Below are 13,528 nucleotides of genomic sequence, written 5' to 3'. Positions count from 1 at the left end.
AAACAAGCTTGGTTTAAAAAAGCATTGCTTTGGAACATAGTGAGAGCTCTTCTTCAGAGTAAGACAATCTGCAATAAACAGGTCCATGATGGAAGATGGACTTTACCTACCACATTATTAATTCATGTAACAATTTCACTGCAATTTTGAGTATTTCCCAGAGAAGAGGCTCAGAGGCCTCGGAAAATAAACCAGGACTGGGAGCATGATTTGAAATCCAGCCTCTTTCTGTGGATCCACAATTTGTAAGAGCAAAATTTACCTTTAGCAGTCGTTTGCATCACATTTACCCATTAAACATCAGGTTTAGCTATTTTAAGAAGCAGTTACTGAAATTCGTAAGGAATGTGAAATTTGCATGGAGCCAAATGTGAATGCAAGAAGTGGTCACACACAAGAGGCCAAATTTGAGGCTGGGGAAAGTGTAATTAGAAAAAATGAGGTCATATCACTAGGACTGTAAAAACACAAGTGTCTGATTTCACTTGATGGTTCTATTTCTACAAGCTGACAAATTTAACACTCATCTATTCTTTTGAGTCATGCTATTAAGGGCCCTTATGATGAAGGGAAGACCAGGAAGCACTAAGCCAGATGAGGGTGTTTTGTGCCTCTCAGGTCACTGTATTTTGTTCGCTAGGAATGTAAACATCACCTTCTTCAGTGCTCCCCAGAACTACAGTTTCAGCATAAAGAAAACTTCTGTGTCAGTGTTATAATCAGTTTGGTTCTTAGGCTGGGATGTAAACTCGGCAGGAGAAGCTGTATCTGTACAAACTGCTTTTGCAACGCTGCAGGCTCCCTCTGGATTCCCTCTCTCCTCGATGGGGCTGGCACCGAGCTGGCCCAGGCTCTGCAGCCGTTGCCTCTCCTGGGCCTGCTTAGCCCTGTTGGCGATGTACCGCACCCGGCTCTGGCTGCGGGACGACGAGCGGCGCAGGAGCCCCACACTCTCCCCTTCCTCCTCAGATTCACTTGGGTCAAGATCCAGCTGAAAGGCTGTCAGCTTCTTCAGCTGCTCCGTCAGTTCATCCTGGGATCTGACTGAGGATCTCAGGCCTGAAGAGCGGCGCTGCTCCCGCATTGACCGAGTGACAAAGCTCCTGCTGATGCTACGGTATTTGCTTTCGAAAGTGCACACAATATCATCAGAGGTAAGGTCTCCAAGACTTTTGGATTTTGCCTGGTTATTTCCAACCATGTCATGTGCTTTGGATTTGTTAGAAGACTGTCTGAGACTTTCTATGTAAAGCCTGCTCCAGGTATGCCTTCTAGGAATGGATGAGAATGCATCTTGAGGACCCCTGGCAAGAGGACGGGGGCACAGTTCATCTGCTGGCAGCTGGCCAGACCTCAGGTTAGGGTTGGATTTGCTCTTGCTCACCATTGGCATCTCATTACTGGAGGCTGTGGCCGACCGTGGGCGCATACCCTTCCTTATGGCAAGGGGCTCAAAATTCTCATGATGGATGCCAAGATCTGGGAGGCTTTTGCGAGCTAGATTGGGGAGAGAGAGATCTATCACAGTGTCATTGGAGGACATGCTGGAAGAGGAAGACATGCTATCACGATGATTGCTGCAATCTAGCTTGCTCCAAATCCGGTCATTAACAGTGGCATCAAAGTATACTTCTGCTGCTGGAGACAGGCTACTTGGAATTTTCATTAAGGCTGAGGACTCCGACATCTTCACTCCTTCACTCTTTGACCTTCGTACTAACATGTAAGAGCCTGTCTGAGAAACAGGTAGAGCCTGTGCAGTCTGGGCTTTCTGGAGAGCATCTGGAGGAAAAGTTGTCCGCGTGCTGTGAATCCCATTGTTTTGCTGCCGTACAACAGCTGCTGCACCAGGTTTTTGCCCTTTGGATTCAATGGTGCTTTTAATGCCTGGTTGGTCATTTTGGGTCTGGCAGTTCTCAACAGGTTGCCCGTCAGTCTTACCTGCTGCCAGTACCAGCCAGGCTTTCTGAGGGTGCACTGCCATTCCATGCTGGTCTTCAGCTTTACTGCATGCCTGTGTCCAACCATTTTCTTCTTTGAGAGATCCTGCCATGCTTGTCCTCTCATCCTCTTGAACTGCTAAACTTGTGTCAGCTGCTCTTGTGACTACCTGCACTTGGTCTTCTGCAGCCAGATTTGTTCTTTGTTCTCTAGTGAGTAGAGATTCTTGAGGCTGGTTGGATGTGCTGCTTGCTTCTGATCGAGATTCAGTGGAATGATCAGACACAGACGCTTCTTCAGAATCACTGTAAGGAGCAATGGGTAGAGGGAAGAAAAGGCTGGTGTGATGGTTTTCATTGGCAATAACAGGCTCTTCAGTGATAGTTTCTAGGCTGCATAAAGAAGTGACTGACCTCTGTATCGAGAAATGGCAGACATCTACTTGGGAGACACGAAAAGATAGGAAAAAGAAAGAAACAAGAAAAAACAGAGATAAGGGTTAATGCCTATTACAAAGGGCACTTCAGCTGAAGATTTATTTTTCTTATTTTGTTTTCAGGTAGTAGCTGCAGATACTAATCATGATTTTTATAATAACTTATGATTTCAAATACCTGGCTAAAGGCAGCAAAATTTTCTGCTCATTCAGCTTTACCTCCCCAGAAGCTAACTTGCTTTCAGAAAATCTCAGTCCATGCATGGTAGCACCACACTGCTTTTCTGATTATCTTATTCAAACTATCCATCCGTTTCTTTGTGTGCTTTGTGTCCCTTCTCATAAACTAACTTTTCTTCCTCCACCTCCCAACACCACTTGAACTGCTCTTTTCCTTCCTTCCAGCACTCAAACGTGTCAAGGTATCAGATTATCAGCAAACCATGTACAATAATCAGAACACCACTGCCCAAACAACAGATATGATCCCAGCGATCAGCTACTCAGAAGAGAAGCAGCGTTGGATTTCTGGAGCAGATGACAAATAGAACAAGCTGTACACATACAATGGAGTGTAGTCAGTGGCCTTTTAAAACCAAAATTAACTTGGGTAACTTGGTTTTCCTAATGAAGTTTATAATTTCTTTTGCAAAGAAACTACACAGACACATGGCTCACGAGCACCAGCTGACAGCACAATCCTGAAGGATCCCCATGGCCACCAACTACCTGAAGGGAACTCTCCATCTGCCTGCAGCATTTATAACCTGTATCCCAGGAGCCAAAGCAATCACACCCAACAGACTAATTCCCATGTCTCCAAACCACAATGCAAACATGCACTTGAGAACCAGTGAAGCACCACTGAGCCAGACAACAACCTTAAGAACATAGAAGCAGGTAATTACAAGGCAGGAAACAAAACTGGGACTACAGGCAACAGGGTGCTTGAATCAGTGACACTCAGGAGACAGTTACCTTCGGCTTGCTTGTCCTTTCAATTCTTAACTAGAAAGAGAGAGTGTGCATGTGGAATAATAGGACAGAACAGAGGAAAAATCCAGTTAATGTAGGGAAGGCAGGTGCAGATAACAGGATAAATTAGTGCTGAGGGACGGAAGGGAAACAGACAGAAATATTCACACATTCTTGTAGGATCCTAAGAATTTCTGACCAACCAGAGCACTCAGTGGGATCCATAAATGGATGGATATTAAATCCATTTTTTAGTAACAGAAAAATAAAGAGCAATTTTTGTTGTTGTTCAAGAAATGCACTCTGCTGGGCTGGGGAATGGAATCCAGCCTCCTCTTCTCCAAAGCCCTTTCCTAGTGCTATGGGAAAAAAAATCACCTGCATTACCAAAAAATTCCAAGGAAATATTGGGCCTTTCCCTTCAGCAGCAGTATTCCCACTCCAGCACAGTGACAAGACACTTAATGATGGAGAAAGCTGCTCAATTGCCCATATGAGATCAGCTGGGAGTGTTCAAAGGGAAGGCAGCACATGTGTCCATAAGCAAAACCCACCATTCATAACATGACAGAACTTGTCAGGATCTGGAGGAGTACTGGGAAGAGTTTGGAGCTGATCAGACCAACGAGCTCTCCTCCTCACCCACTAGCATGGGGAGAATCTTGGGTCATCAGCATAGTTTACAGCACAATTACAAGGCCCGATACTGGGAACTGCAATGCTGCTGCCATAAAGGGAACAATGAGAGACTATAGTTTCCTGTCTTATCCCAGTGGCACTTCCCACCACAGACTGTTAGTTATGAAATGCACTCATATTAGGCTGATGTTACTGGTTTCCCTGGTTTCTTGGCACAAGGCACTAAACAGAGGGCAGATGGGGAGAGCACACTGTGCAAGCACAGTGTTTGTCACTGGACCAGCAGCAGCCACTCCAAGTGACTGCTTCACCATTTCAAAGGTTTGCTGATTCCATGCTTGGGAAGTCAGATGGATTTAATCAAATTTCAAGCATACCACAGTATTTATTTAGTGACTTGGGGGGCTGGCGGGGGAGCTGGCACTGATAATGGGAAACCGTTTCATATGTCACACTACTCAGAGCTTATGAAAAACCTAACGCCAATAATTTAGGCATAGAAAGAGTTCTGCTGCTTTGGATTCATTTCAAGGCATGGGAATGGGCAAATTTCTCCCCTCTGCTCCCATTGTCCTGGGAGTTTCCTGAAAGCCTCAAAGCAGATATTGGAAAAAATACGTAAAAAGTAGAACTAAGAAAGAGAAATACAGAAAAATCATAGGCACCAAAACCAGATTTAACTGATCAAACACAGAGAGTATTTTACATTCCTGTATGAGGCTCTCAGAGAAGTCCTCTGTAGGTGGCCAGCCAGAATCTGCTACTAAAAAAGGAAATGCATCCGAAGAAGCACCAAAGTCCCTTAACTGTTCCCAAAAATGTAACTATCAGTGTCCAAATTGCTTGGACAATTAAGGGGGAGGGATTGGAAGAGAAGCTCTTGTAGTCACAGACAAAAGCTGTATTTCTCTACTGCCTCTTCATAATTGTATGAAACAGAAAATCTTGCCAAAGTCTCTCCCCTACCTCCCCTCTTTGCCACCTCAGGAGAGAAAAGTAAAAGCCCGTTTCCTTATTAGAATATAAACCTTGATCACCTCTGTTCCTATTCTCCATCTCTCCAAACACCCAGTTCGTGAGCATAGACACAGCCGCCTGATCCCAGGGACCACGTGCATATTTCTGGCTGGGCACAGCTATAAAATGCTGTAGCTTAAGCAGCTGTCCTTTAAGCAGACACATTTTACTTTGCAATTGGGAAATGCCAGCAGTCCCCCTAGCTTGGCTGGTGTCAAGCAACATCACATCACATACCTCACTCCTTTATATTGTGAAACTGTGCCCTCAGGTCACAGTCAAATCACATACACAACATTAAGCACATCTATAAACGGGGATTTAGATATTTAGGACCAGAATGGTCCACTGTGTTCATTAAATGTGATCTCCAGAATAACCCAGAGCAGAGAATTCCATCCCGTAATCCCTGAACTGACGGCAGTAAGTTTGCAAGTTCTTTGAGGAAGGAACTAGTGTTACTGTTAGCAGAGTGCATCATTTCTGGTGTGATTATCCCTCCGTGAAGCACAAATACTGATCATGGAAATACTGTTTGTTAATACAGGTATCCAATATTCAAGCTCTACCTAATGCTCTGGTTTGGATCTTAAAATTCATTTAGTATCATACCACATTGACTAAGAAAACCAAAACACACAAGGAAACAAAAAACCCTAAACAAGCAATCCAAACACTGATGGGCCATTGACAGTTTCACCACTGCAGATGTCAGCTAGGCACGGGAAGGACTAATCTAGACCAGACACCTCTAGGAAATAAAATAAAATAAAATAATATAAAAACATTTATGCAGGCTTTTTTTTCAGTCATTGCCAACACTAAAGAAAAAGAGCTCTTGATAACAAAACAACAGACAGGAGCTTCTAAGTAAAGCTGCTACGCAGAAGCTGAGACAATGATGTGATCTACAGTGGAGAAGGGTGAAGAAAATCTGGTCTTACCAGTAAAGAATATAGGGGATTTACTTCGAATTTCCTCCAACTTTTGAACGAACAAGGCGTTCATTTCCCTCTGCAGGGTGCCCACTTGCCTTCGAGAAGTTTCAGAACAGCGCTTGGGGAATTCTGGGCTTCCAAGGCTTTCTAGACTGCTGGAGTTGGAGGATATAGAGCCATTGCTGGCTGCAACCAAGTTGATAGTGCTTCCGTACTTGCCACCTGATTGGCACTGCCACCGCTGCCGGGAATGAGCCTTTATTCCATGACATTTAGATTCAACAGTTTTCTTCCCTGGGGTCACAAAAGACTGGGTGCTCCTTGTTAGATCATCACCAGTTCCAGGGCTGCTGCAAGACTGCAAATCTGCTGCTGGCCGCCTGGGCTGACCTTTCACAGGTTTAACACCCCAGGTTTTTAGCTCTAACCTCTCTTCTCCAGTTATACTGCTATACTGGTCATGGTGAAGTATATCTTTAGCAATAGGCCTGGTAGGATGGTCACTCCACTGGCATTCTAAATCTGGGCTTTCTTTGGAACCAATCATGCATTTTATGCAATTGGTGGCCACTCCAATCCTACCAGAGCTGTTGATGGCACAGCGTGCAAAGACGCTTTGCTTCTCGCTCTGGTGCTCCTGAAGCCGGACCCTATCAGACCTCTGGATGGGTTCACTGAAAGCAGCACCCCCTTGAGCACAACTCTGGCTTTTGGCTTTACGGGAACCATGGGCCTTACCTTTCAACCCCTTGCCATGTACCTCCCCACTGGCACCATCTCGGGGAGCTGGTGTCAGAGAAGCACTTTCTGGCTCTTGCTCAAAGCGAGGCTCTGAGGCAGCGTCCACTTCATGGTCTTCACTGACCCCTTCAGAGCTGTTGTCTTTTGTGTCAAAAGCAATTTCAGGAAAGCCCTTCTTGTTCTTCTTCTGGCTTTTGGTGGGTGCACTGGCTGTCCTTCTCAAGATGTGGCTGCTAAAGGAATGTTTGCGATGGAGCTGACCAGCAGCATGACTGTCCAGAGAGGCCTGCTTTGGATTTCTGAGAAACAGACCTTTTAGACCTAGAGCCTGTTTGGCCTGGAAAATTAAAACAAAACAAAACAAAATGTCCTTAATAGAAAAATCAAGTCTCTTCCTTTGGTCACAGGAACTCACGTACAAATGATCAGGTCACATATGCACCCATGTATAGAGTCTCCTGCCATATTCCTACCATCAGCATAAGAACTGAACCAGAAATAGGACAGAGATGAAAAATGAAATAGATCAGTAACAGCAGTTTTGCAAAACATCCTATCTTTCTTTGCTCAACTATGTTTTTAAGACAAACTTTTCCAACCAGGCTTATCTCTGTATCTGTCATCAATTTCTTACTGTAGAAGTGATGGTAATTTAAAAAAGCTACTTTCAAATCACTTTACTTGTCCTGCAGCATGACATGGTTACAGAATCTAGTTGATAGTGACCTCTTAAGCTAAAGAATATTCTTGACTTAAAACAGGTAATAGTAAAATTGGATGTTCAAATGGAGATTTACATTCTTTAGGAACTGTTGGGAAATAAACTATGGACTAAGAATATCAGGTTTTTTCCATAGAAAGGAGATCTACACTTCAATTGAATTGAGCACTCCTATGAACAGCAGCTGAACTATCAGCACGAGAAATGATCACCAAATACTTCAATTTCTACCTGTGTGATTACATTTTGATAAGTTCCTACCATACAACACTTATCCAAAGACACTCAGGTATGTTTGCATCCCTGAAGAAACACACTATAAACAAGCCAAGTTAGTCAGGGTGATAATACAGTACTTTGAAAACTTTAGTATTATTTAAGCATCAAACATACACATCCACCATCATAAATCTCCCACCGTCATACAGCTGATTTACATGTCAGTGGAACAGAGAGGTTCAGCATTCCTGTAAACATTCCAGGTGTATTTGCCAACTTTTAAAGCAACAGGCTGATGCCTGATAAGGACCATGTTGGGTGTGCTCTGTACATAGAGCCTTGTACACATAAATCACAGTAGGGGCATGGTATTTTTCTTCTTGATGTCCCAGTTTGATGAGGCTCTTTAGTAGCTGTAGCACAAAGCATGAATAAAACCAGAGTACATAAGCCTGCAACTGAAATGCATGAGAAGAAGCCCATGATAAAATGCGATCAGTGTCCACGCTTGTTGGCACTCGCTGCCAGTTCAAGTTGTACCCTGTGATGCCACGTGAGGTCACATTCCTGCAGTGCCAATCAACAGCACACAGATGTCTCGTTTACATTACAACAGTCTCCCTTTCAGCTCAAAATACCCAAGTGCACGCCCATGCATTTCAGAGTTTGCTTTGTAGCACTTCACGGCTAGATACGAGCTGCACTGTTCTCTAAGCCTGGGCTAAAAGCTGCTTTTATTCCAAATGTCCTGTGCAATCTGCCATATGGGACCAAGGTTTCTTTGTCTGCCACAATTTTTATAACTGACTGAAGTTTAGTTACCACATGCCAAGACCCAGTATGAGGAGGAGATGATTAATGAGACCTAAAATGGCCTTTAAAAGTATATACAGGATAAGATAAAGAAGGTAGGGATTGATTTTCCCCATAGTAGGGATTGATTTTTCCCATACTAGGCAAAGAAAATGTAACTTATATATTGATAAACCTCTGTGAGAGCCAGACTAATGAACAGGCCACCTGGATCTTTTTGGATTTCACTGGAAAGCTTCAAATTGAGTTTGTGCAGTTGTTGAGGAGTGAAAGGAAAAAAGCATTCTGCTCCAATGGAGACAAGTTGGCAAGTACATGGATGTAGTGCTATAAGAAACAGACAATGTAAGGATTTGCAAAACCCAGGAAAAACTGGCATACATACACCACCCCCCAAATAATATCCAACAAAAAGAAAGCACTGATGGAATGGGTGACAGCAATGCACGGCTCCAGGTATCAGTCTAGCTTATTTGGTGCATCTTTGTTAAGCTAGCTACTACTGCTTGAATCAGTGGAGTGATCCAAGAACCCAAAACCAAATCAGATCAACTCAGGGGAAATGAAAAGCTTGAAAAAGGAAAAAAAAAAAAAAGGCAAAGAAAGAAAGAAAGAGGAGAGCCATTCTGATGGAGATCCAGAACTTGGGCTTCGGCTCCAGTCCAGCTTTGACAGGGCTACTGCACGCTTTAAAGCAGTCTTGGAAAACAGCACAAGAGGCTTTCCCACAATTTAGCAAACCATTCACTGTTAATCACAGAATCATAGACTGGTTTGGGTTTTAGTGGAAGGGACCCCTTCCACTAAACCAGGTTGCCCAAAGCCCCATCCAACCTGGCCTCTTACTGTTCTCTTCCATGTGAAAAAGTGGTTTGAATTACACCAGAAAAACAACAGTAGAGGTAGAGCCTCAAAGAAGATAGAAAAGGAGGGCATGGAAGGACTTGTATCCTGGATCTGCTTCATTCATGGAGGGCTCTCTGATCAATGGCCCCACAGAACTGACCAAGTCAAATGTCGCAATTCACATTACATGAGTTGAGGAGCTTCAAAATGTTACTAAGGAACACTGATGCTAATGAAGCAGCCAGTCAGAGGCATGCAGGTGTGTGGTGGTGGTCACTGCACCTCCCTGAGGCAGGAGGGGGTACCTTCAAGGCGTCTAAAAACGCTCTGCTTCTAAAAGGAGACTTTTTGACATAGAGAAGCCCACTGCAATCACAAACAGACAGAGTAAAGGCAAAACAACAGTGAGGGAGGATCTCAGAGATATGCACATCTAGAAAACCACAAGAAATCCTACAGTACATGAATAGACTACGGAAGAGACAGGGGCAAAGAAAAGCACCTCCAGGAAATAGAGCAATCTAAAAGAGATTTCAGTTAAATACAAGTTAAGGTGAAAAAAAAAATAAATCTAAGACTCTGCTTTGGTAACACCAAGCTGCAGAGCAGGGGCAGTATCTACATAGAGAAAAACCCCTAACGGTTAATGCTTGGATTAGAACATCTGGATTTATAAAGGCTAAAGCCAGGCTGATAACCGTGGTGATTTTTCTGCCCATAATTAACCAAGGGCAAGCAGAGAAATAATTCTAGTTTCAACAGACCTCTGTTAACTGAGAATCCAAAGCAGACCATGATTCCGGACACCACTCCAGGAAGGGCTGTGTAATATTTGCTCCATATTTTCAGTAGTTTTTATTAAAAATGATAAACAAATTAAAAAACACATATGAGCTTTCCTTCCAATTCCTTGATTTTCAATCCCATCAGTGCACAGCACCAGCATCTTAACACCAGCAAAGCCAAAGAGACTGCAGTGATAATGAGATGCAGTAAGGGATGTCTGATAGACACAGAACATGAAAAGGGAATAAAGCAATCTAAAAAGCAAATCAGGATGGAAGCCAGTGGATAAGGACAGGAAGGAGACACCATGACACACGAGGGTCCTTCAGTTGTTTAAAACACTTACTAAGAAAATCCTTCATTTAAAAATCCCATTTTCAGTGGGTACTGAGTTAAAGAGTTGGACTTCCAATGAAGGAGACTGAAACATTTGCTATCCTTCCAATAGTACTGCGAGAGCAGTGCAGAGGACATCACCTGAAAGTAGCAAACAACTGGAGGATCATGAATACACACAACACAGGGAGAAGGAGGAGAATCTGCTTATTCTCCATCATTTTGAACAAGAACAGAACAGAAAGGAAGAACTGACAAAACAATGAGTAGGGCTGGCCAGGGCAGTCACCTTCCCTGCTGGGTGTATATAGCAAATAGATGCCTCCTTTCATTAAAGAACATAGGTGGGGGATGCAGGCACTGATCAGACCAATTCCACTCCCTCTGCCTCCAAGCCCAAGGCTGAGCTATCTCACAGGAACTCCAAAGAAGTTCATGATAAAATTTAAAGCTGGTTGAATGGGTGCTGATGGATGCACCCAGCAACTGTCTGTAAGACTCCTAAGACAACGGCATCCCCACCCACATCAAAACAGGCATGACTTACATCCTATAGAGATACAGTACCCAGTACCCTTCAACCCAAATGTATAGTCAGGAAAGATCTTAGCATTGAAACGTTCAGCCTGCACCACTTTTCCCTGAAGCCTGTGTGTAAATGACCATTTAGTGCCTGTGACAAGCCCTACAGTCCAAACTTAAACACTGCTCACCTGCACTGTCCTTCTTAGACCAACGCCAACCACCTTTCTTTCACCTAAATCTCCCAAAGTCTCTTTGCTTAACAGAATTAAATTCAAACTGATCCATAGTGCCATCACAGGGAGTTCTGGGCAGAACCCCTATCCTGTCAGGATGAAGCTGCATCTGCCTAAAGGTTTGGCATTAGACATCAAATAAAAAAAGCAGGAACTGAGCTAAAATGTCTAAAGAGACATTCTCTCCCGAAACAGCCCTTCTTCCTATAAATACAAAACGAGGATTTCCTGGGATTTATCTCTGTTTCATCCCACAAAAGTTTGGATTAAAATCGAGCAGTTTGAAAAGCTGCTTTCCTTTTTAAGGATTGTTTTCATTCCTCTTGCCTGAACAGCAGGACAAGGGCACTCGGAATTCCCAGCCTGTTCAATGCTGCCCTCTGCTGTCAGGATGCTGATATTGCAGTTTGGTACCACAAAAAAGCTTGTTATTAGAGTGGACACAAACTGTCAAAGCGCTGTGAGATACTCAACTTCCTGAATTTCATTGAAATTAATACCATGGAATGAACTAAATCCAGTGCACTGCAAGGAAAGAAGCTATCTCATTCTCAGGTGGCCCAGGAAAAGTTTGAAGTTAGGGCTTTACTTTCAGCTTGGAGTTATCAATATGAATTTAGATACAGTACCCACATAGTTTAACCTTTAAGAATTTAATTGAAGTGTGAAAGCATCAGGCAGGCAGAGCCTTTACAGAATAAGCTTTACAGGCAACAAGCAGTCAGGGTTCAGGTGTGTAACTCTTTGTTCAGCAAGGTGCACTCACTGTGTTGAATACAATCATCATACAAATGTGTGCAGGCTGCAATGAAATAACCTTCCCCTATGACTCCCACAAAAAGGCACTATAAAAATCTCTTTTTACAGCTTCCCCTATGATTTGCCTACATCTCCATGTACATTCAGAAAGATCTCAGGCTACCATGACAATCACAGAGATGAAGTTTACTCTGGTTGAACAAATCAGCTTGGACCTTCAGGCACTGGGCTTTCCCTGTGTGATACAAAATCCTGTCAGTTCACTTATGTACATATTCTACCCCACTGAAGGCACTCACCTTACCACAGATGTCATTAATTGCCACATGAACAAAAATGGATGCTTCTTCTATACCCTCCAGGTACACATGTCGGTAACCTGAAACAGATGATAGGAAGAGGATCTAGAGACTCTGCTTTTGTAAAGAGTAAAAGAAATGCACCATTTTATTCCCAGGTCATCCCTGCAATAAGCAGGCTTGTGCTTGTGCTTGGCTTGTGCATCACCCAGCCACACGCAGTTACCCAAGAGCCGCAGCACCCACAAACCTCACTGCCACCTCTTCTTGTCCCTGTAAGTTTAGAAAAAAGCCATGTCCTGTTTTCTCCAGTGTCCATTATTGCTGCTGTCAGACCGTGACTTAAACTTGACTGCTGGGACTCACAGCGTGTGACTTAAACTACCTTGAGGACTTACAGTCTATTATTAATACTGCAAACATTTCAGCCAAGTTCATTTCCTTGATGTTTGTTTTCTTGGCTGTCTGCTTTCACTCTTCAACAGAATCTTTTTTCTTTACTTTGAAAGAAAAGAAAAAGATACATAGAAGAAGCTTTAATGCGAAAGAAGACCGAACTGAAAACAACTAGGAAACTGACAGAAATGGCATTTAATAACCTGGATCCCATCATTAGAATGGGTAACTAGTGGTTCTATATTAAACTATCACTGATTGTATTATGGCCAATCAAAGCTCCAGTGTCTCTCAAAAACTGGTGTGCAGAAAACGGAGGGAAAAGCAGTGTGTGAGGTAACAGCGGTAAAGATTCTGTATGAGTCTTCCAAACCCATATGGCTTAGCCATCCTGTTTAACAATCTTACCCATTTTTTGCAAACCTAGTCCCATAGAGTTGATTTAATCTTCATCATTACGTAAGTCAGGATTGGTCCAAGGGAGAGAGAGAACTCAGGGTCCAAACTCCCCGTCTCTTGTTCAAGCTAGAAATTCCCACAGTGCACACACGAATCCAGCATTTGCAGTTTCAGTTATCACAGCAAAAAGTCCCAGTCAAGCAATTTGGGATTTCACCACTTCAGTCTTACCTGGCATCATGCTGCTGAAAGCTATTGTCCTCTGCCCAATGAAATCACGCCCAATTGGATCATGATCCCACACAAGGAACCGAATCAGCGCGATCTCTGGCATGTGCACTGTGAACACCAACGTTTCCTCCCACATGGGGTTAAAACCTCGGAATGAAGGAATCAGCTTTTAGATATTTCATTCACAAGATGCAAAAAGAAACAAGACTGCCTACATAAGGAATGCCTAAGCTACAATGCCACTCGGGTTTTCCTAATAGTTTGATCATTGTTCTTGG

The 13,528-nt window shown here is 43.4% G+C and overlaps 1 protein-coding gene across 1 annotated transcript in view; it reads right to left on the bottom strand.

Moving 5' to 3' along the window:
- Nucleotides 1–676: 676 nt before the first annotated feature.
- Nucleotides 677–13,528, bottom strand: part of PLCH2 (phospholipase C, eta 2) — a 35,585-nt gene continuing 22,733 nt past the window's right edge. Inside the window, exons 19-22 of the mRNA XM_010011260.1 lie at nt 13,251–13,397; nt 12,225–12,304; nt 5,953–7,024; nt 677–2,382 (exon numbers count right to left, since the gene is read on the bottom strand). Of these exons, the coding sequence (XP_010009562.1) occupies nt 677–2,382; nt 5,953–7,024; nt 12,225–12,304; nt 13,251–13,397 (3,005 nt within the window). The remainder of the gene's footprint in view (nt 2,383–5,952; nt 7,025–12,224; nt 12,305–13,250; nt 13,398–13,528) is intronic.

This window comes from Nestor notabilis, unplaced genomic scaffold (genome assembly GCF_000696875.1).
Source record: "Nestor notabilis isolate BGI_N333 unplaced genomic scaffold, ASM69687v1 scaffold18763, whole genome shotgun sequence".
Taxonomy (NCBI): Eukaryota; Metazoa; Chordata; class Aves; order Psittaciformes; family Psittacidae; genus Nestor; species Nestor notabilis.
This window is presented reverse-complemented; position numbering and strand designations above follow the sequence as displayed.